We start from the raw sequence: 25,087 nt of genomic DNA on the forward strand, positions 1-25,087 counted from the left end.
GGAAAGCTCAATTTCATGTTGATGGTCAAGTGGATATCAAGACCCTTGCAGCGCATATTATTTGTCATGATGATTACAGTGATCAATTTAAGATTAATTTTGTGGTGCTTGCTGTGTCATTGTTAATGCGCAACAATCGAAGCCGTTAAATCAATCACCATGTACTAAAATCATTTGAGGAATGTGTTTGCCATTGGTCGACTTGATTGGTGTCAATTTGTCATGGAGAGTTTGCGGTATAACACAAAGGATTGGGTCAAGAAGGGGAAGAAGAATCACTTTGGTGGACCTCTCCTGTTTCTAATGGTACAAATCTTATGGGTTACATTTATTGTTAGTTATTATGGTTTTAAAACCTGCCATTTTCCAGTCATAATCCTGTTTTTACTTGCAACTTGTTTATGTTGACCGTGTTGTCCATGAAAAACGATTCGTAGAAAGAGATTACTATACTCTTTTGAATTGGACATCTGCTGCACTTTTCTCAAGGAAAAGCGGAGATGGAAGTCGGTCGATTTGGTCTTGGTCGTGTAAAAGGTCGATTGATGGAAAGAATTAGATTTTCTAATCCATGTAGACAAGTGGTTGAAAAAGTGCGGAGAGTGTCGAGGGATGTTAGTGCGATACAAAATCTCCAATTTCATACTCGTCTCGGAGGTATATCCATTGATTCTCGAAGTATTCACTATTCCTTTTCAAGATTCACTTTGAAATATTTTCTTTGTACCTTCATAGTACTAAAGATGTACCTTCATAGTACTAAATATGTACCTTCATCTTTGTGCCTTGTCCAGGAGTTTGCGAGATGACTACACTTTGCTTGACAAAGAAAGAGAGTCATGGAAGATATGGTTGTGTTAGATGAGAAATAAGCGGTTGGTTTGCAATGTTTCCCAGGTGAAGAGTGTGTCAAACAGGCCCATTAAGAATCGAATTTGTATATTTGACATATGGTGGTGGTACAGAAGATGTGTCGTGTGCACCGCCGTGGGAATCCAGCACACTAGATGAGGATGAACAGTTTATTCTTTGTAGCAAATGCGGAGAAAGCGTACAAATTGAAACTTGCTCGTGATAAACACGAGGAGAACAATGTGCTAAGTGGAGAAATTCATTTGTACATCATCCTTTGGTGAATTTTCGTTCGATTTAGGGTTGGAGAAAGACTTTTTCTTGAGAGTGAGGCAAGGTTAGCCGCAGACTAAAGGGGTTAAACGGGATCGCCGTGTCACCGGTGAATCTTCTTGACTACCAAAAGGGTTCATTTCATGGCAAGTCCTTCTTATATACCTCTATCCAAAGCAACAAGCAACGGTCATCTCGTTTTGATCCGTTGTTTTGCTATCTAAGATGACACCAATGTGTTAACGCCTCTTCTTGCGGTGCACCTTCAAGTGGTGATTATGTTTTTCGATGCCAAGGGGCACTAACAATCGTCATTCAGGTAATCTAAAATGTGAACTTGTTTAATTAACATTTTGTGAATGTCATTTTCACTTTGTTTCACACGACATGTAATTTGTTATATTTTTGCTCTAGTGAGCACTTATATTCATACAAGACTTATTTTGCAACGCGAATGCATTTGTGGTCATTAAAGCCGTCGAACATGTTTGAGTGTTGTCATTGATTCTTTGGTCATCATATTTGAATTGTAAAGAGGAAGAAAACAATTTTGGTACTCCGAAGCGGTTCTTTTTTACCACGCTTGTGCATGTAAGTACATTTACATACACTCTTAAATGCTGTGTGTAATATGTATTTTGAAATATTGTACTTCCCTCTTTCGTTACTTTCCCATGCAGTCTGTATTAGCGAAACCCAGCCCAGGTTTAAGTGATGAAAAAATTTATGAATTATTCGAGGCTCGTGAAAAAATGGAGTTGCAGCTTTTTCCGGGAATAGAAATAGCTTCTATCGCACTCGTAAGTTGTTATTGTTTGCTAGACATACTTTGCAATTTTCTTTGCCATTGTTGTATTGCATTTTTTAAAAATTGAGACATACTATTATCGCATAAGTTCTTTCTTTTTTTGATTAATTCCAACTACTAAACTCATTTGAACCTCAACTTGTATATACCCATTTTATATTAAAAATATTCAGATTAGGCCAAAGTAGGACAAATGGCCATTTAACACAATGTTAATGCTATAATTTCTCAATGTACTTTCTAAACGTCCTAAATGTACTTTTTAAATATTTACAATGTTAATGTTGTAATTTCTCAATGTGGGGAATATCTTATATGCATGAGCAGTTGCAACTATATGCACACGTTGGGAACATAGACCATGAGTCATACTATCATTCCATGTCTGCATTCTGCTTTTGTTTTATTTCAACTGCTTGAGTCAAAGGGAATTTTCTTTGCGTTTGTATTAAATAAGGTCACTTTATATTGCAATGTACTGTTCTCATTTTTTACATGTGCCTCATGATTAGTTAAAATGTACCCTTTGAAGAGTTTGACTGTACTTATGGTTGTACGTCATTTGTTTTGTAATTTCAGTTTTTTTTCCCAATTGTACACGAGAAACACTTTTTCTTATACGTGGTTGACCTGGTGAGGAAGCGTTTCGTCATTCTTGACAACTCACTCTCAGATGAAGATGCCATCAAGAAATATGGTGTATCTCCTTTGCATTAACGAGTATGTTTGAATTTGACACATTTTTGTTGTTCTATTGACTTTTGACTATTAGTCACGCTTAACACTGGTTTACAATGTTTTGTCATAGATTGATGCTTTTGGAAGGTTTTTGGGTGAGAACCCAAAACTTCGACTCTAGCAACATTGTGTTGGCTATGGATCCCATTGTTGCAAAGCTTAGTTGGAGAAATAACTACAATGTTGATGACTGTGGTATATACACAATGAGACACATGGAAACATTTATGGGATTAATCTCTTGGAAATGTGGCCTGATGAAAAATGATATGAGTGTTGGTTCTTATTTTAAAGAAATTCATGTTCATTGTGTTTTGCCTATCTTGTTAATTGTTGGCTTCATTTTTGCGGCGGAGCGTGCTTAAAGTGTTAGGATACAAATATCTATGCACATTACTTATGTTCGAGCACAACGATTGCCATGAAAGCTGTTTGCGATCATGCGAAGAAGGGTCATTTCTCTAAAGCTAGTGATTACATTTAATGTTGGATATTATCTACGCAGTATGTTAGAATTTGTCACGATGACATACTGTTCATGTAGTATGATGTTTTAAATTCTAGTGTACGTTAGTATGTGTAATGATTTGTAATTGCATAAGCAAAATGTTGAATTTGTGAACCAATGTTTTGTTGCACTTAATTGAAGTACTTTTTTATCTATTTTTGGCGTGCTATTTACTTGAACGTTATTATCTCCTTGAATAGCGACTTATGATGTACTGAATTAGCAAAATAATATAATGTACATTTCAGGTCTGCTTTTAAATCTCTTTTGTAAAACAGTACATGCACATTATGAACATACATAATGGACATTTGAATTAAATTGAAAGCACATTTATTTCTATTATACATTGAAAACAGGGAAATAGGTCTAAAATCACGTCAAAGATCTATCTATAGCGACATCATAATCTAAGTATATGAATGAACTTTTGAAGTTTTCTATCTTATTAAACGATCACATGCATTACAATTTAATTAATATTTCATGTTCTTTTTAAAATAATTTAATGTACCTTTAAATATAATATAATGTACATTTTCCAAACAGTGCTTAATGATATTTTAGTTGCACCTAATTATCAAAACATGCACATTATGAATATAGATAATGGACATTTTAATTAAACTATTTAGATAAATTACATAATATATACAGTGTAAACAGGAAAACTGTTTAATAAACATCAAAGATCTATTTTTAATCCCTTCCCAAAAAATGGATTCACTCGCCCCTTGTTGGGTGTCTTTTGGTCTTGCGGCTATACAAACCACACATAAGGGAAAGGGTTTAGAGTTGGATTAGGTGGATTCGCGGTAGCGGTCTGCCTAATGCAACCCTAAACGCTTTCCCGTCCCATTATGAATGTCAAAAAAGTACATTTAGAACTTTTAGAAAATACATTGACAAATTATAACATTACCATTGTGTTAAATGGCCATATATCCTAATTTGACCTAATCTGAAGTTTTAAATTATAAAATGGGTATATAAAAGTAGAGTTTCAAATGGTTCTAGTAGTTGGAATAAACAAAAAAAGAAAATAAAATAAAAAATGGACTTGTTGAATTATAGTATGACCCAATTTTTTTAAAAAAAAACCGCCACTTTAAACTTCTTCTCTTTAATATCTTATTACTTTTTGATAAACATGTCAATTAAATTGTACACAGACGTTTTCTCATTCTCGGATCGTTCATTTACTCTTATCGCTCTCTATCGGAATGAAGGTTATACTCTTTGCCTTTAATTATTTGCTAAAAACAACTGTGTTTACTTTTCATCATCCTTGAATTTAACATAGTTTTCTTAATTGTTAATGTTCGAAGATGTTCATTATAAATCGGTCCTACTATTATTTCTCGGGTGCATCAATATGTCTAAATTTATACGCATTGTTTCCTAATGATTTTGATGTACTTTGCTATGGCTTAATATTTTTAAATGTTTAGGATGTATTTTCTTCATGTACTTTTTTAATGTTTAGCATTTACTTTCTGGATACGTGTCCTTCATATCAATATGTCGGAATTTATACGAATTGTTTGCTACTGATTTTGATGTAGTTTGTTACTAATGTTTAGCATTTACTTTCTGGATACCTGTGCTTCATATTAATATGTCGGAATTTGTACACATTATTTCCTAATAATTTTGATGTTCTTTGCTATGGCTTAATATTTAGGATGTATTTTCTTCATGTACTTTCTTAATGTTTAGCATGTTCTTTCTGGATATCAGTATTTTTAAAGGCTTTATGTTTCTGTCTTATATGTTTTTTTTTCTTTTTATTATTTTAAAAAAACAACATTTAAAACCGAAGAACACGGATGTCACTATGGTTGTGCAAATCAGTCTGATTCACCTCTTTGTTTGTCAACCTCCATCAAGATTCACCACGAGACTCTTCTTCTCTTTGACGAGATAATTGAAGTTTCGACGGTCCTACAATAGGAGTAGTACATCATCCTAGCATTTGTCATACTTTACAAACAGTTGACAAAAAAAAATTCTTCTGTTGCGATAATTGATGTTGCCGACAACCCTACAATAGACGAGATTGTTAATCGTCCTAGAGTTCGCCGCACTTCGTGTAGCATCTTAAAAAACTCCTCTTATCCTTTGTTGATTGATGTTCTGACAGCCTCATTGAAGATGGGATTGTTGATCCATCTTGTGGAATCGGCCACGCATTAAGCAGCATTTGTGAGGGACAAACATGACATTGTTAGGGCTACCTTAGGAACAAGCTGTGCAGAAGTGCCACCGATAGAAATTCTTGCTCATTTAACTGAAACACCAATTCAAACGTCATATCAAACAGACCAGGTTTTCAACAAACGCCCACTTACGCTAGTAAACACATAGCGGCTCTTCGTAAAGTGAGAAAATTAATTGAAAGGAATAAGGATGCGCCTACAAACGTTCTTTGTGTCATTCGGTTTAGGTGTGTTCCCAGAAGATGAGGACTCTTGTTTATGCAGCACAGAGCGGGGTAAAAAAAGAAAGAAATTGTCTGCGATCGTCCATCTTTATATCCGAAAACAGGGAATCAATATCATTTTAGTAAGAGTCCTTCCTGTGAACCTCTCCTTGATGCTATTGACGACACGAATCCCTTCATACCTTTGACATCAATGCAATACCAGATTTCAAATTATGTGTTCACTGGCCACGGCTCTGTGGATAACAGTTGGTAATTACATACAGAAGATTTAATATTTTATATTCATTTACATAGTTCATCTTTACATATCTGCTGCTAATCATAATTCTATTCTTTGTTTTTTGTGCGAAGAATCGTTATTTGAGTTCAAAAATAATGTCCTTGGTTGGGATCAAATCGTTGTCATTAACACCGTATCACTATATCTCAAGCTTTGTCATAGATTCTTGGTCGGCATATCTAAACTACAAAGAAAAGGATGGGAATCCAACCAATCCCACACGATTCTTTTTTAGTACACTTACATATGTAAGTTTGGGCATTGTTTTCATGTGTTTCAGTTTACTATTTCCAACATTTTCACATTACTAAAATTTTATCTTCATTGTGCAGTTGTTATTAATGAAGAACACATGTGCTTCTATTGATGATCATCGTTACAAACCTTTCAAGTGCCGCATCGAAGTAGAATTAAATGAGTTTGAGTGGATTGATCTTCCATCCATTGAACTAGTGAGTCCCTCACTTCATTTAGTAATTGAAATTAAATTCAGATATTCTTTGTAGTAGTCTATTTAAATAGAAGTCGGTGAATGTCTTGTCAAAGTTTTCAAAATGTGCTATTACTTAACATGAAATTAACCTTTATTTGTCAGTGACCTTACAATTGTTTCTTTCCCTGATGCTAGTTCTTCTTCCCTATTGCACTTGAGAATCATTTAGTGTTGTACGTTTTCGACCTGCCAAAGAAATGTCTCATTATTCTTGACAACCGCATTAGAAGGGGGAGTGTCTTAGAAGAGTATGGTGATAGTGTACTTGAACTGGTAAATTTACATTCTCCTCAACTATGAATTATTATCGTTCACTTGCATTGGTAAATTCATGTATATTATGGTTCATCTCGTCTAATTTTTATTATTGTGTTACAGGGTGATGCTTTTGCACGGTTTTTGGGTGAAAATCAATCAACTATGGAGAAAAGTAATATAGTAATGGGCATGGATCCTACAATAGCAATGCTTCCATGGAGAAATAATAGAAATATTTTTGACTGTGGTATTTACACCATGAGGCACATGGAAACATTTATGGGAATAGCCACTTGGGATCGTGGACTGTCCAAAATTGATGTGAGTTTTACATTTTAATTGTAACTTATTTAGAACAAATCAATGTTATTTTGTTGGTTATTAAATTCTAATTTCATATTTTTTTTTTTTTTTTTTTTTTTTGAGATGAGATCGTTGACAATCTTTGAGATTCAAGTACCTATGCACGCTACTAACATTTGAGCACAACAAACATCGTAATAAAGACATTATTAGACATGCATTAGCATGTAACGACATTCACAAATAGTTCTTGAATATGATTTATTAGTTTGCTTTTGTACTTTTGATCTTTGGCGTATGTACATCGAAGTTTATGGGATGTGCATTCACCCAAGGTACTTGTTATAATGTACATTCTATAATGATCAGTTGTCCATTTTAAAGAAAACAAATGTTCACCAAAATCAATGATCTTCTTGCTTTAATACGAGAATGTTCATTTTAAGGAAAACAATTTTACATCTTGTGTAACTTTCTTGCTTTAGGATCTCACAATTGATACAATTAATTTATATCGTGCGTGGTCATTTTAATACAAGAATGTTCATTTTAAGGAAAACAAAAAATATACTCCGTATACACTAATAGCAATATTCGAAATTGAGTAAATATGTACAATTAGTACATAGTATTTTAATTTAACAAAAAAGTATATCATATGTTGCACACAATTTTCCTACTTGCCCAAATAACCCCAACACACGTAAATCTAGGGTGGACCTAATAATACCCTATTATGGAAGTATAGCCAATTTATGTTCAATTATAAAACACACAATTAGGTGTAAATCTAAAATAGATAAAAGGAATACTTCTTTCAAACAATCTTTCCAAAGAAAATAGTTCTTTCAACTACGGAGTATTAGGTAACTTCTCCATAAATTTTGGTTATACTCCACCTTCGTTTTCAATACTTCTTCATTGTGTAGGTAATCACGTTCATTTACTAAATTGTCCTGAATTTCGTCCATTCTTTTGGTGTTTTTCTTAGGTAATTATACTTGGTTGATTTAAATCATTGACAAAATCACCTGAAAATCACGCCTCTTTTGTTGGTTACATTTTCATCGTTTTCAATTTAATTGGATGTTCATGTCAAGTTTAATGGGATGTTATTTATTGATTACAATTGTGTGAGATTTTACGTGTGTTGGGATAATTGGGGCAAGTACGAAAATTGTGTACAACATATGAAATACGAGTAATAGGTAAATTAAAATACTAATTGTACAATTTACTCAATTTCGAATATTCTCAGTGTTCATCGTTTAATTAATAGGGTTTTTAAAGTTTACAGTATGATGTTCTAAATGCTATCGTCCAATGAACATTTTGGCATAACCATTTTAAATCTGTCTACAGAGCAAATCATGTCATTATTTTGCTTGGGGTTGGTAACAAATTCTGAAGAGGAAGACAGAAAACAATTCATTGCACATCATCTTGATGCAAAGAAGACAATGCTAGGATGGCTATTCAATGGGAAGGACGCCGTAATTGCAGGGGTGGAGGATAACTATGCAAAAAACACAGTACTACAAGATGAAACTTACATGCTACAAATCTTTCAAAAAGTTAATCAAGCTGACAAACATAACATGGAAGCAGTATGCAAGTGTTGGGCTAAGATGTTTATCTTACACAATGAGGAAGCCCGTTTAAGAGAGGAATATGAAAGCGGTTACATGGACAAGCATTTCATTTGGGGTTAGAACGACTACCGGGGGATAATGTAGTGGTTTTCCGAAGGTGTCTTTGTTACTTGACGGACAATCTCTTAACAAGGAGGACATTGCACCTGTTTTGAATATCATTTGGCACCCGAGTTAGAAAATCTTGTTGTTGTAGACAGTGAAGAAGAAGATTTTGACTCTATCCCAACGTCAATTTCCCGACCAACGGTCGAACTTGCTTTTATTCTATTAAATCAAACCGAGTAATATTATATATAAACAATTTGAGGTACATTTGAGTATAAGTTTTATATTTACCTCATACCCCTTGTACCTACTGTTGATTTTCAATGTCCATTCAGAATATAAGAATATAAGTACATTCTCTTATTTGTTAATGATATTTCATTATATTGACGTAGTATCTTTTGTAATTTTTGAATTTTCGATACATCATGAAAAGAATTGTCCCATCACTGTATTTACAATGTCCATTACGTGCATTAACAATGTACCATTTAAATTAAATAATATAAATTAATGCATCTAATAATTACACTCTCAGATGCAAGTTGTAAAATAATTCAGGTGAAAAGACACCACTATTCATGATTATTTGCTTAAATGAGACATGTGTCAAATGGAAGTTGTAAACTAATGCATGTGAAAAGACAAATAATACTACACTCATAAATTGTAACTTCTCCTATTCTTATCCAAAGCAGTTTATATATAAAACTCACTATAAATACTTACCTAAACTAGTGTGGTAATTACAAAATCTAAGGAATAATCATACAAACCGTCTTCACTACCTTAAAAAGGTACTCTAATTTAATTTTTTTTTTTTTTGTTCTTATTATTTTTTCCATAAAAAGAAATGCATATCTTCATGTAAATAAGTATATCGAATATTATTGCAAGAATAATGCAGTAATGGAATTGTAATATGCTCTGGTAATTTATTTCATACAAATAAATGTTTCTATCTAATGTATTCATGCCAATGTCCATTGTCATGCCTTTAAAGGAACATTTATTTTATTGATAATGTTCATAGGAAATATTGTTGTGCACTTTGATATAGCATATATAAAAAATGTATTGAATGTTAATGATGATAAGAACGACACAATACTATTTAATTAATATTAGAAATACTTATAAAAGCCATTCAAGACTGTTTCAAAATCAGTTTAAATATAAAACTCACTATAAATACTTGTCTAAACAAGTGTGCTAATTACAAAATCTATGGAATAATCATATAGAAAACGTCTTCACTCCCTTGAAAAGGTGATCTGGTTTATGTAATATAGTAGCCTATATAACATTTAGATTATTTCATTTATAAGTATTATTTGATTAATCAGTATGTTTTTTTATCTTGTGAAAAGAAATATATACTATAGTCCCCAGACGAATTAAAAGTTGTTTTGGTCCGAAAATCAAACCGCATTTGTGGCTCGAACGTTTTGCCAAAATTAAGTATAGTAGATATTTCAATCTGGCAATGTGCTTAATATTTGCGGAGAAGATTATTTTACCTTTTCTTTGTAATCTGTTTTCACAATAACATTGTTTGCTCTTTGCATGATTATACAATGTGAAAGCCCACGTTAATTTGTTTTACCCTACAATATGGCCTTAAATATGGTTGAAGTTGGTACTTCCCATACTGCCTTAAGTTTATTGTCACTCTTTTTAAAATACGTTTATTTTTGCACGAACGAATATGAGTTCGGTTACCAATGTGGAAATAATGTCGGATATCGAGCAAAAACTCGCTAACGTTGAGTATGATCTCGGTTGAAACGAAACGTGAAAGAAATTCACCTGGATCAACATCTTATTGAGGTGCTTGGTAAAACGAAGTATTAGAAGAACATCGAAGCGCGTACGAGAAAGTGGACATAGTGAAATGAATGCAAAGTCACTACAACAGAGGTGGACATTCTTTGAGCGAGATGAAGTTTATCACGGGTGAAAGAGACAAAGATAGCCCGACAACTTGAAGCTAATAGACAAAAAAAGCGATTACACGAGGCTAACATGGACCGTCAGTTTCTCACCGGTGTCAAAGCAGACGAGAATCATATGCTCTTCTTGATGGTGAAAATACTATACCTTGGCGGTGATCGTGAAGGCTATGGAATTAATAGACGGTTATAAGAGACATCTAAAGGAGGACTTGCTGGAGGGTGAGAGCAGTGTTCATCCATCATTTGCGATAAACGCTTGAGAAAGGGTTAAGAACTTTGATGTTAATTTATGTATAATTATAATATGCGGTTAAGTTTAGAAACATATGCGTTTTCATTAAGTATTATTGTCGAACATATTAGCGTTTATTATGAATGTTTATTTGAATCTAAATTATTATCATCTACCTAAGCTTTAACTGTTTAGAATTGACCCTTTCTAATGTAAAGCCGATTACAAAGTGATCAACTATAATGTACTTTCAACATTTTACAAATGTCCATATTACTATGTAACGATGTACCAAAGCTTTAACCCCGCATTTCTTTCAAAGATTATCCTCTTAAAATAAGGGAATGGGTTTGAGGTTGAACTAGGCAGACATTGTCGCCTAATGCAACCATAAATCCTTCACTTGTCCCATTTTAAGATACTCCCCCTAATTTTAATCCCGTCCCCCAAAAGGGTTCACTCGTCCCCTCTAGGGTGTCTTTTTGTCTTGCCGCCTTCGAATGATAAGCAAGGGGAAGGGTTTAGGGTTTGATTAGGGGGATCTGCGGTCCGCCTAATCAAACCCTAAACCCTTTCCCGTCCCGTTTTAGGATACACGGCCCCCCAAAAAAGGGTTCACTCGTCCCCTCTAGGGTGTCTTTTTGTCTTGCCGCCTTCGAATGAGAAGCAAAGGAAAGGGTTTAGGGTTTAATTAGGGGGATCCGCGGTAGCGGTCCGCCTAATCAAACCCTAAACCCTTTCCCGTCCCGTTTTAGTATACCCGGCCCCCCAAAAAAAGGTTCACTCGTCCCCTCTAGGGTGTATTTTTGTCTTGCCGCCTTCGAATGAGAAGCAAGGGAAAGGGTTTAGGGTTTGATTAGGGGGATCCGCGGTAGCGGTCCGCCTAATCAAACCCTAAACCCTTTCCCGTCCCGTTTTAGGATACCCGACCCCTCAAAAAAGGGTTCACTCGTCCCCTCTAGGGTGTCATTTTGTATTGCCGCCTTCGAATGAAAACCAAGGGAAAGGGTTTAGGGTTTGATTAGTGGGATCCGCGGTAGCGGTCCGCCTAACCAAATCCTAAACCCTTTCCCGTCCCGTTTTAGGATACCCGGCCCCTCAAAAAAGGGTTCACTCGTCCCCTCTAGGGTGTCTTTTTGTCTTTCCGCCTTCGAATGAGAAGCAAGGGAAAGGGTTTAGGGTTTGATTAGGGGGATCCGCGGTAGCGGTCCACCTAATCAAACCCTAAACCCTTTCCCGTCCCGTTTTAGGATACTCGGCCCCCCAAAAAAGGGTTCACTCGTCCCCTCTAGGGTGTCTTTTTGTCTTGCCGCCTTCGAATTAAAACCAAGGGAAAGGGTTTAGGGTTTGATTAGGGGGATCCGCGGTAGCGGTCCGCCTAATCAAACCCTAAACCCTTTCCCGTCCCGTTTTAGGATACCCGGCCCCCCAAAAAAGGGTTCACTCGTCCCCTCTAGGGTGTCTTTTTGTCTTGCCGCCTTCGAATGCATCTAATAATTACACTCTCAGATGCAAGTTGTAAAATGAACTGCATGTGTCTTTTCTCCCTATAAGATTTTCAACAAACATTTGTGCATCAAAATTACCAATGTTGGTTTTTATGTCGCTGACAAAGTTTTTGAAATCAACCTCAGTAGCCCCAATGTTGTTGTAACCTCCACACAGCTCCTTCCAACCTCTATAGGCTTTCACACCACCTAGTTTTAGCACCTTTACCTTTGTGACAAATTGCTTCTGTACCTCTGTCATTTTTCGGTTTCCTTTCAAGAATATTGTAGATTCAGGCGAAGCAAGTGGATGGTTATGCGCTTCATCGAATCTGGTAACAATATAAGTTCCATTTTCTTGGTATTTAAACTGCACTAATGCACGACAGTCAATTCTTGTAATCGGCCTCACACGGCTTATATACATCACATCGATTTCGCATCATTCTCAGCAGATATCGGTATCGATATCGATCCTCTTCGTTTTCCTACTTTCCTTTACACCTTGCCTATTGCAGACAACATTCCTTAATGCAAAACTGTTTGGTAACTCATTGCCTTTAATCCTTTTTGTTGTTGCAAGTCTTGGCGTAAACCCACAGATTGTACAATATTCTTTGTAGAATAACTCTGCTGATTCTAGCGTTTCGAATACTTGTCCTACTTTAGGTTTCTTTTCCTCTGGACAGAATGGAATGTCTTGGATTGCATTTAATGTTTCAATTATTGTCCTTGGTGTTTTAAAGTTGTTATTTGTAGAAGAAGACGTAGTTGCATCACTTGTACTCATTTATGCGGTTCAACAAAAGTAGTTAAGTAAGTAAGTATATTAAATATTATTGCATCAATAATGCAAGAATCCAATTCTAATATGCAGTAGATAATCCAATTCTAATATGCTCATTGTCCATTATCATGCCTTTAAAGGAACATTTATTTTAATGATAATGTTCATAGGAAATATTGTTGTCCATTTTGATATAGCATATATATAATGTATTGAATGCTAATGACATTAAACAAAGAAATAGTCATAATATTATTTCATTAATATTAGAAAAATATTTAACAAAGCCATTTCAGGCTTTCAAAATGGTAAAGCCTACTAAGGCTTATACTGAAAAAAAAAACACAAGATAATACCTAATAACAATAAACAGAAGATAACACAACAGATTTCTAAACTAATCTAACAATGAGTCATAATAACCCTCATCCCCAGACTGTTCCTCAATTTCATATTCTTCTTCTCTTTCCTTTAAAAATCGTCGTTCTTGTCTTTTGTGATGTCTAATTATTTCTGCACGATTAGACATAGTCGTGCAGATGCAGAATCTGTCAAGCATCCGATTATTCTTTACGATAGTTATCACACCATTTTCATTTCCGTGAACCGCGCCTCGGTAATAATCCCTCTCCTTTACCTCTGGGTCGTTCCCTATAAGGAACCACTTTGACCAGCCCTTGCACACCATGGCCATGTTTTTCTTTTCTTCCCTCCCAAGTCGCTCAAACAAAATCTGGAGCAAATCCTGAGTAGTAAGCAAATGATGTAAAGGACGACTGGGAGTTTTGAGTAGTCCATTGTTTTTTTTTTTTAAGAAAATTAAGTACTTTTCTGAAGAGAATAAAAGTTTTGGTTATTGGAAAAGGTAGGATGGAAAACTAGTTGTGTACTCTTGGGTTTATATAGTGGATTAATTGATTATAAGAGATTAAATTCTGTGAACAGTTGTGTCTTTTCAACTGACACAAACATAATCATGGTAATTAATAAAACTGGCTTACTTTCCAATCCCTATAATGGTTCATGAAATTTTGTTTGTGAGCATCATTCTTGTAGGCAACTATCGTGCATTTTGAGTAGTCCATTGTTTTTTTTTTAAGAAAATTAAATACTTTTCTGAAGAGATTAAAAGTTTTGGTTATTGGAAAAGGTTTTAGAAATGAAGGTAAGATGGAAAAATAATTGTGTACTCCTTGGTTTATATAGTGGATTAATTCAGTATAAGAGATTAAATTTGGTGAACAGTTGTGTCTTTTCAACTGCCACAAACATAATCATGGTAATTAATAAATTGGGAGAAGTTATCTATGTTAGTTAAATGTCTCGCATAAAACAGTATATTCACACTATAAATATACGTAATGGACATTTGAATTAAACTGAAAGCACATTTATTTTCCAAATAATGTTCCATGTTCTTTTTTAAATAATTTAATGTACGTTTAAATATAATATAATGTACATTTTCCAAACAGTGCTTAATGATATTTTAGTTGCACCTAATTATCAGAAAATGCAAATTATGAATATACTATAGATAGTGGACAATTTATTTGATGGAACATGTTTTTTATAATTAATATAATGTACATTTAGAATTAATATTGAAATTAACGTGAATAGTTGTGTCTTTTCACCACTTAAGCAAGTTACAAACCGTCATTTGACATATTGAACAGTTGCAAGACCACTTGCAAAACGTAATAATTACTTGCACATACTTATTATATATAATGCACATTTCACTAAGACTGATTGGACATTTCCTTATGAAACGTGTACAAAGACAACACAAGACATTATTTTTACATGCAAAATTACTTTTCGATTACTTCAAATTGCACACTTTTCCTTTCTCATTATTTTTAGTACATTTTTTCTCACCACAAAGTACATTTGCATTTATCATCCTTCTAAAACCAAACAAACAAACTATAAACCCTAATTTAACACTTTTCATTATAAAATTAATGTTTTTGTGGTTCTGTACATTACATTTAGTTAACTAAATTTAATCAAATCCGAAATTAAGTTGAATTTAATCAAATTCAACTTTAACATCATCATAAAATTAATTCAACAACGATTGAAACTAATTAAATAATATTGAATGAACATACCTCAATATTGATGTAGAAAACAATAATTCCGGATGAATGACCAAATCAATTCCGATTTTTCTTACAAAGTTTTGATCTTGAAATAACTGAATAGCCGATGAATGCAAAAGTTTGAACAAATTGACTCGATTTGCGCTTGAACACGTAAATTGATGATGAATAAACGATTTTAGATCACTAAATTTGATATCGAAAGACAAAAATTTACAAATTAAGGAAGGATTAATGGTGAAATCGATTTATTTTGTTTCGTGTGGTTTGATTTTTATTACGTAGGCTTGATATTGCCGACATGTACACTCTTATTTTTTGTTTTCCGTGAAATTTTAAGAGCGTACGCGTCTAATCTCGGTAGTGAGTCTTATTTGATGGACGGTTGAGAGTCATTCTCACGGTTCTCACGATAAGCCCCGTTCTCACCGGAACTCTACCCTAATAATAATAATAATAATAATAATAATAATAATAATAATAATAATAATAATAATAATAATAATAATAATAATAATAATAATAATAATAATAATAATAATAATAATAATAATAATAATAATAATAATAATGATAATAATGATAATAATAATGATAATAATAATAATAATAATAATAATAATAATAATAACAATAATAACAATAATAACAATAATAACAATAACAAGAATAACAAGAATAACAATAATAACAATAATAACAATAACAATAACAACAATAACAACAATAACAACAATAATAACAATAATAACAATAATAACAATAATAACAATAATAACAATAATAATAACAATAATAACAATAATAACAATAATAATAATAATAATAATAATAATAATAATAATAATAATAATAATAATAATAATAATAATAATAATAATAATAATAATAATAATAATAATAATAATAATAATAATAATAATAATAATAATAATAATAATAATAATAATAATAATAATAATAATAATAATAATAATAATACGACAGCCTGCAATAAAATTAACGATCCAAACCAAGACCGTCACTCACATACACGGCTCAACCGTGAAACCCATCACACGCACCGATCGTTCACGCCACACACGACACCACACGATGTACTGCTCAGGTCCACGGCCACTCCCAACACCACCGTGCCTCGCCAACCATAATTCGTACAAGACCACGGCACTTGCACATCCTTGTGCCTCATAGACCAATTAATCACAAAAGCAATGCCAATCTCAATGCCAATCTCTTTCACAAAACTAACCAACAAGAGAGAACCAACCAACGAGATAATAACATGATTATAAGACAACATTGATAACAATATGCTCAAGACAACAATTACGATGATATGCTTAGGACAACAATTACATCAATAAACCATCTTTCAACAATTCTCCAATTACCAATATAATATAGTTGAGTAGTTAACCTACCTTTTAGCAAATCTTCTCAATAATCAAATATCAAAAAGCTTCTTCTGCAATTTCACCACCTAAACAATCAATTAATTATGTATAATTATTAACTAATCTTATTAATGAATTTAAGATGTAAACTACTCAAAACAATCCCGCAAAACGACACAAACACACCCCCAATCACACGGCCAATCGAAGGTGGTCAACCTTCCGGTCAAACAACCACGGCCTGGTCAACGGCCCTCACGGTCAACGGGCAATTCTGGTCTTTAGTCAATACGTAAACAATTGATATTAGGTGATTAAGGTGAAAACTCCTTCTTAAAGTTGTCTCACAAAAGCTCCCCTCACAATTGTATTTGAGTTTTTGAAGAAGAATAATTATGATTGTGAGGTATAGAATTGGTATTTATATAAATTGGTAGGAGAAGTAGGAAGGTTTTAGGAAAGTCCTTCTAATATTAAAATAATGAAAATATCTTAGAGCATAGGTAACACCCAAACCAAATACTACCTTCCTTCAACTTGGTCCCACCGTGGTACCACACGGTCCACATACACGGTCCAACCTTGTACCCCCTCCGTCTTATTTTATTTTATTTTGCTTCTTTTCTTTTACGACAACAACTTATTATTTATTTACGATAACTCATGTAAATATAAAAGTAAGTTATTAAATAAAATACGGAGTATTACAGTCTTCCCTCCTTAAAAAGAACTTCGTCCCAAAGTTCACCACTCCTTACCACTCAACCAACCTACCAATTAAATGACGAACAAACACACACACAAGGTTAAATTACTATCAGAAATGACCACAAATTAACGCGGTGTTATATTCTACCCCCGTTAAAAAAGGTTACGTCCTCGTAACTAACATACCTTAAGCAAACAAATGAAGATACTTCTCCTTTATCTCATCTTCAACCTCCCATGTAGCTTTCTATACATTATGATTAGAGCATAAAACTTTCACTAAAGAAATCTCACTATTTCTAGCCTTTCTCACTTTTCTGTCCAAAATCTCCTTAGCCACCAAAACGTTTCCTTCAAATCTTTATACACCTTATCTCCTCCAGGATGCAATAAATATGGTGTAGAATGTGCTTCAGTCAGAATCTTTCTCTTCAAGTCCTCATCATCAGGTATACACCACCTTCCATCAAATCTCAAACCATCATCTATTCCTACGACAAACTGTGACAGCACGCCTTCCTCCACGGCCGTACGCCACTTTTCCAATTTTTGGATCTCGTTTCTGCTTCTCACTGACCTCGGCATACAACTCTGGTTCAATCGTCAAATCCCCAACTGAATCCCTTTTTCTTATCACACAATTTCTCATTTCCTTTAATTCATCTTGCAATTTAATCCGCGACATAGCTAAACATAAAGCATGAACCGACTTCCTACTCAAAGCATCTACTACCACATTAGGCTTCCCCTCATGATAAATTATCTTCATGTCATAATCTCCAATCAATTCTATCCACCTCCTTTGTCTCATATTAAGCTCTTTCTGAGTGTAAATATACTTAAAGACTTTTATGATCAGAAAATACCTTAAAACTAGCTCCATATTAATAATGCCTCCATAACTTAAGAGCAAACACGACCGCCCCTAGCTCCATATCGTGCGTTGGATAATTCTCCTTATACGGTTTTAACTGTCTTGAAGCATAAGCGATCACTTTCCCTCTTTGCCTTAGCACACACCCCAATCCGTTTTTCGAAGCATCGGTACACACCTCAAAATCCTTACTTCCATCAAGTAAAGCTAAGACAGGAGCTGTGGTCAAGTGCTCCTTCAAAGTTATAAAAGCCGTCTCACAACTCTCATCCCACTTAAACCTGTTCTCTTTTCTCATCAAAGTTGTCAAAGGCTTGGCTATCTTAGAGAAATCTTTCACAAACCTCCTGTAGTAACCCTCCAACCCCAGAAAACTTCTTACATCTGCCACGTTTTTTGGCTTCTCCCAGTTAGACACTGCCTTAATCTTTACTGGATCAACTGACACTCCCTCCTTTGACACCACATAGCCCAGAAATGCTACCTTATCCAACCAAAACTCACATTTACTCAATTTAGCATACAAATCATTCTCTCTTAAAGTCTGTAACACAATCCTCAAATGCTTCTCATGCTCCTCTCTATCCTTAGAGTACACCAATATATCGCCAATAAAGACAACTACAAACTGATCAAGGTAAGGACTAAACACTTTATTCATCAAATCCATAAATAATGCGGGTGCATTAGTCAAACCAAAAGGCATGACTACAAACTCGTAATGTCCATATCTCGTCCTAAAGGCAGTCTTAAGTACATCCTCTTCCTTAACTCTCAACTGATGATAACCCAACCTCAAGTCAATGTTAGAGAAAACTCCAGCTCCACTCAACTGATCAAATAAATCATCAATTCGAGGAAAAAGGTATCTATTCATAATCGTCACCTTATTCAACTCCCTGTAATCTATACATAATCTCATGCTCTCATCCTTCATCTTAACAAATAACATTGGTGCTCCCTAGGGCGACACACTTGGCCTTACATATCACTTATCCAGCAGCTCCTCCAACTGTTTCTTCAACTCCTTTAACTCCTTAGGTCCCATCTTGTAAGGTGCTTTAGAAATAGGTCTTGTCCCAGGTTTCAACTCAATATTAAAATCCACCTCTCTTTGGAGGTAAACCTGGAATTTCCTCTGGGAACACATCTTGAAACTCACTCACCACTGGAATCTCATTCGCCCCTTTCGCTGTCTCACGCATGTCCTTTACGTAACACAAGATCAACTCTTCTCCCTTCCTCAAACACAACTTTAGGGTAAATGTTGATATAAGTCTCACCTTTGGTCTTACTACAAATCCTCTATAAGACACTCTTACTCCCTTCGGTCCTTTTAGAGATACTTTCTTTTGATGACAATCTATAAAAGCTCTATTTCTACTCAACCAATCCATCCCCAAAATAATCTCGAAACCACCCAATGGAAATTCTATTAAGTCCATGGAAAATAAAACTTCGCCGATAAGAATATCTACGTCTTTATATGCATGGGTAAGATATATCGACTCCGCAGAAGGTATTGTTACTTCATCTTTTATTACTATTGGTCAAGTAATCCCAACACCTTAACATGGTCACTTGATATAAATGAATGGGTCGCTCTCGAATCAAATAAAACATAAGAAGGTTTAGAGTTGATTAGAAAAGTACCCGAATCCACATGAGCATCTCCCTCAGCTGCCTCTTTCCCTGTCATGAACAACTTGCCACTGTGTTTCATGCCTCCTTGCACAGTTAATGATGACGCCACTCCTTGCTTCCCGATGCCATTCTGGTTCCCTCCATTTTCATTGTCTTGACTATTGTTAAAGCGATTATGAAAGTTGTTGCTATTGTTATAGCTCATTTGGTTATTCAAGGATCCATTAAAACGATTGCTTCCAAAGCTAGGCGCTGATGTCTTAAATCCATTAAAATTTCCTCCACCGAAACCTCTATTCATATTATTCACGTTATTCCTTCTCGCAGTGGTTCGACACTCGAAAATTTTATGACCGAACCTACCACATCAATAGCATTGTGGCCTCTTCGCACCACTTGCTCTGCTTGTCACTCCACTACGGCCGAAACCGCCTCCACTCACGGCTACACCACCAGAAAACGAACGATATTGATTGACATTCTGCTTCTTGCTTCCTCCAGCCCCTTCACTAGTATTCTCCACCTTTTCTCTTTTCACCCTTGTCTTTCTTCGCCTCCTTCACCATGTCAGCAATTCTTTCGGCATGACCTGCTCTTTGGTATACGTCATGTACGGTACTTGCCTCTCTAGCTGCCAGTCTCTTTTTGATACGCGTAGTTAAACCCTTCTCAAACCTTAAAGCCAACACCTCATCCCCATAATTCAAGTCCGACATACTCAGCTAACTCCATGAATCTGTTATGATAATCTTCTATGATAATCTCCTCTATCAACTTAATTGAATCAAACTCCAACCTCATTTACTCCTAACATGCTCAGGTACGAACGTGCCCCGCAAGGTATCCTTAAAACCTCTCTATAAGACAAACGGTTCCTCACTCTCTTTTCATGCCTCCCTAATTACTTCCTTGTTGCGGTTCTACCGCAACCCAGCCTTCCCTTTCAAGTAGTGAGCAGCTTGATCTACTTGCATTTCCTCAGGACAGTTTAATACTTCGAAGAGATTGTCAAACTCCCTACACCAATCTCCCAGTAGTGACGGTTCACCAAGTCCATTATAATTCATTGTATTATGACGAGCAATAGCAGCGCTCATCTTAGCAGGGTCCTTCGTCGCAGTCTTTGATTGTAAAGCAACAGTCAAAGCATCATTGGTTGCAATGAGCCTATCGATCTCTTCCTGAGTCATAGCTGTGGGCGTAGCTCTCTTGCGTGCCATTTGGGTTCTATTAAGATAAAATAAGAAACATAAGTTTCCGTTCTAAAGAAGTTTTCGGGTATAAGGTAGAAGATAAAATTCCTGCATACAAAAGAAAGTGTGATTGATCGAGCTGGTCTTGCCCGACCAACCACGGTGACTCACGACACTCAAGGCCTTCCCCCTTTCTTTTTCACAATTTAATTATTTTAATACATGTTTAGTCGTTAATTCATGCAATCTCATAATTCTATGCCTAAAGGTTCAGGGCAACACATACCGCATATCTCTATACAGGAAACTTTACTAAACATATAGTTCACATATATATTCATTCAATTCATATAAAGATGCAATAATTCAACAATTCATATTTCTCCAATTCATGCCACTAATGATAAGCCAACAAAATTTCATGCGTAATCCTGCTACGAGTTCAATCAAGCTCAGAACAATTTTCAACCACCGCACAATCGTCACATAGGCCACACGCCCCTTGTCTTTATCCGTCTCAAAATTTCGTACCATTTGTTCTCGTCCTGCAATTAAAATTAGTACCTTTCGCAGCTTCAGGACACAATTAGACCCTTAAGGTAAAGCATCCACGCTAACTACCCTTTTCTCTCTTTAACCTTCCTCGAGGTGACCGGCTCAAAACTGAAAAGGGCCAGATCAAGGACGTCTCCCTAACCTAAAAAATGGGCTCCTAAACAGTTTCGACCCCGGGTTCATTCTATTAGACTCATCCTAAGTTCATTAAATTCTTTTGTTTAGGCCTTAGGAACGTTCACTCTGATACCACTTTGTAACACCTCCATTTATTCAAGAGCCTTTAGCAAGACATTCTTAAGTAAATAAAGGTCTTACCATCTCAGTTTCCTGAGGTAGTAAGTATAAAGACAAACAATTACCAAAGTACTTCAAGACGATACATTATTAAAGTGCCTCAAAAGAATTTATAACAAAATATCCAACGAGATAAATAAATATTATGAAATTCTTTTAACAACTGCAGCGGAAATAAAATAAATAGTGTCTCAATATTAATTAAGGCGATCTCTAGACTCAAGTGATCTCGTCCCAAGCTCCCCTTTAAGCATCCATCACTTCACACAAGCTAACCTGAAATTAATCTGCTCCCCATTATGGTTCATCACAGGTGTTCATGAATACACAGTCAACCACGAGGTTGAGTAGGATAACTAAAAAAAAAGAAAATTGATAATAATAATAATAATACGACAGTCTGCAATAAAATTAACGATCCAAACCAAGACCGTCATTCACACGCACGACTCAACAGCGAAATCCATTACACGCACCGACCGTTCACGTCACACACGACACCACACGGTGTACTGCTCAGCTCCACGGCCACTCCCAACACCACCGTGCCTGGCCAACCATAATTCGTACAGAACCATGGCACTTGCACATCCCCGTGCCTGGCCGGCCAATTAATCACAAAAGCAATGCCAATCTCAATGCCAAGCGCTTTCACAAAACCAACCAACAACAGAGAACCAACCAACGAGATAATAACATGATCATAAGACAACAATGATAACAATATGCTCAAGACAACAATTATGACGATATGCTCAGGACAACAATTACAGCAATAAACCATCTTTTAACAGTTCTCCAATTACCAATATAATATAATTGAGTAGTTAACCTACCTTTTAGAAAATCTTCTCAATAATCAAATATCAAAAAGCTTCTTCAACAATTTCACCACCTAAACAATCAATTAATTATGTATAATTATTAACTAATCTTATTAATGAATTTAAGATGTAAACTACCCAAAACAATCCCGCAAAACGACACAAACACACCCCCAATCACACGGCCAACCGACGGTGGTCAACCGGCCGGTCAAACAGCCACGGCCTGGTCAACGGCCCTCACGGTCAATGGCCAATTTTGGTCTTTAGTCAATACGTAAACAATTGATATTAGGTGATTTGATAACTTACCACAATTAATTATCGCAAGGTGAAAACTCCGTCTTAAAGTTGTCTCACAAAAGCTCTCCTCACAACTGTATTTGAGTTTTTGAAGAAGAATAATTATGATTGTGAGGTATAGGGTTGGTCTTTATATAAATTGGTAGGAGTAGTAGAAAGGTTCTAGGAAAGTCCTTCTAATATTAAAATAACGAAAATATCTTAGAGCATAGGTAACACCCAAACCAAATACTACCTTCCTTCAACTTGGTCCCACCGTGGTACCACACGGTCCACATACACAGTCCAACCGTGTACCCCCTCCGTCTTATTTTACTTTATTTTGCTTCTTTTCTTTTACGACAAAAACTTATTATTTATTCAACTTATTATTTATTTACGACAGCTCATGTAAATATAAATGTAAATTATTAATTAAAATACGGAGTATAACAGTCTTCCCACCTTAAAAAGAACTTCGTCCCGAAGTTCGCCACTCTTTACCACTCAACCAACCAACCAATTAAATGATGAACAAACACACACATACACACACATACAAGGTTGAATTACTATCAGTAATGACCACAAATTAACGCGGTTTTATAGTAGGTGGCAGAGAGAGCTCTCGATAGGAGTGTTTGGCATCGGGTTAGTGTCGGGGTGATGGTGTGTTGTATGCATGTGCGCTGTCGTGGGGTTTTCAGGGGATGCATCGGTGTGGGTTTTGTAAGGGTTGTTTACATGTGGCCTTTAAATTTATATTGTTGGTGTTGTTAGACGGGTTTTGGGATGAGACGGGTTTTTTTGGGTGATGACACGGGTTTTGGGAAGTCGGGATTTAAATATAATAACTCCATATTAGTTGTATAATTAATTTATAATTAATTCAATTGTATTACAATTAGTAGATAGTAATTTATACTCCCTCTTATTCACTCATTTATTCTCCTTTCATTTTGCACAAAAAATAAGAAAATGATTTTGGACCACACAAAACACTCTACCCCACATACAATTGATTTTGGACCACACAAAACCTTCTAAAAAAGGAAAGAGGAAAGAAAAACCGACTATCATGAAAACGGAAAGACGGAGGAAATGAGTGAATAGAAGGGGGTAATTATTATTATTAACAGGTGACGGATTTATTGAAGAGTATTTTTAATTGGATTGCGTAAATTAGAGGATTTGCTGTTCTTGTAGGGATAAATCCTACTCAACTCTCATATGTGTTCTGTGTATGTTATTGCATGATATGGTGGATGATATATTGAGATGAAATGTTTACATATTGATATTATAATTGTTGGAAGGGGAGAAATTATATTGTGCTTTGTTGTTATTACTATTATTGTGGATGTGGAATTATGATGAGATGAGATTAATTATTATTGTTGATTGTTCGTATGAATGTGGATTTGTGATGGGAGGTTTTGTTGTGGTCAGATGTACATTGTTAAGGGAGTTGTACTCTGAGATGAACTGTAAAATGTACGTTGTTGAGGGAGGGGTACTATTGTAGAGGAAAGACGGTACGTTGTTAAGGGAGAGGTACCATGGTGATAAGAGCACGTTATTAATGGAGGTGTGTCATGTCATAAAATGGAGCACTTTGTCAAAGGAGTTGTGCCATGTGTGTGAAATTAAATTATCTGTTGTAATTATTGTTGTTAATATTTATCCATACTCAATCGTTGGGTTGACCGTATATTCGTTAAACACCCGTGATGAACCAATTATTGGGGAGTAGATTGACTGACAAAAACTTTAGATTAGCTGACTTGGGAGATCATGGGGATGCGTGAGGATTTCGGCCAGTCTACCTAGAAATCTAGATCAGATCACAAAGTTTTTATTGCTTAGTTTATTTAATTCTGCCGCGAGTTGTAATTAATTTTATTTTAAGTTTATTTTGTATTGGTTAAATTGTAATAAACCTTTAATCGCTAAATTTTATATAAAGTACTTTGGTTGGTTTTACTTTGCTATTCACTACCTCGGGCAACCGAGACGGTAACAAATCTATTTATTTGGGAATGTCTTGCTAAAGGCTCCTGAATAAATGGGGGTGTTACATGC

General features: G+C 35.1%; 1 protein-coding gene across 1 annotated transcript; it reads right to left on the reverse strand.

Annotated features, from left to right (window-relative positions):
* Positions 1–12,343: 12,343 nt before the first annotated feature.
* Positions 12,344–12,760, reverse strand: LOC141617946 (protein FAR1-RELATED SEQUENCE 5-like). The gene has a single exon (XM_074435072.1). It carries the CDS (start codon positions 12,758–12,760, stop codon positions 12,344–12,346), a length of 417 nt encoding a protein of 138 aa, XP_074291173.1.
* Between the last annotated feature and the right edge of the window lie 12,327 nt (positions 12,761–25,087).

The sequence above is a fragment of the Silene latifolia genome, chromosome X (genome assembly GCF_048544455.1).
Source record: "Silene latifolia isolate original U9 population chromosome X, ASM4854445v1, whole genome shotgun sequence".
Classification (NCBI taxonomy): domain Eukaryota; kingdom Viridiplantae; phylum Streptophyta; class Magnoliopsida; order Caryophyllales; family Caryophyllaceae; genus Silene; species Silene latifolia.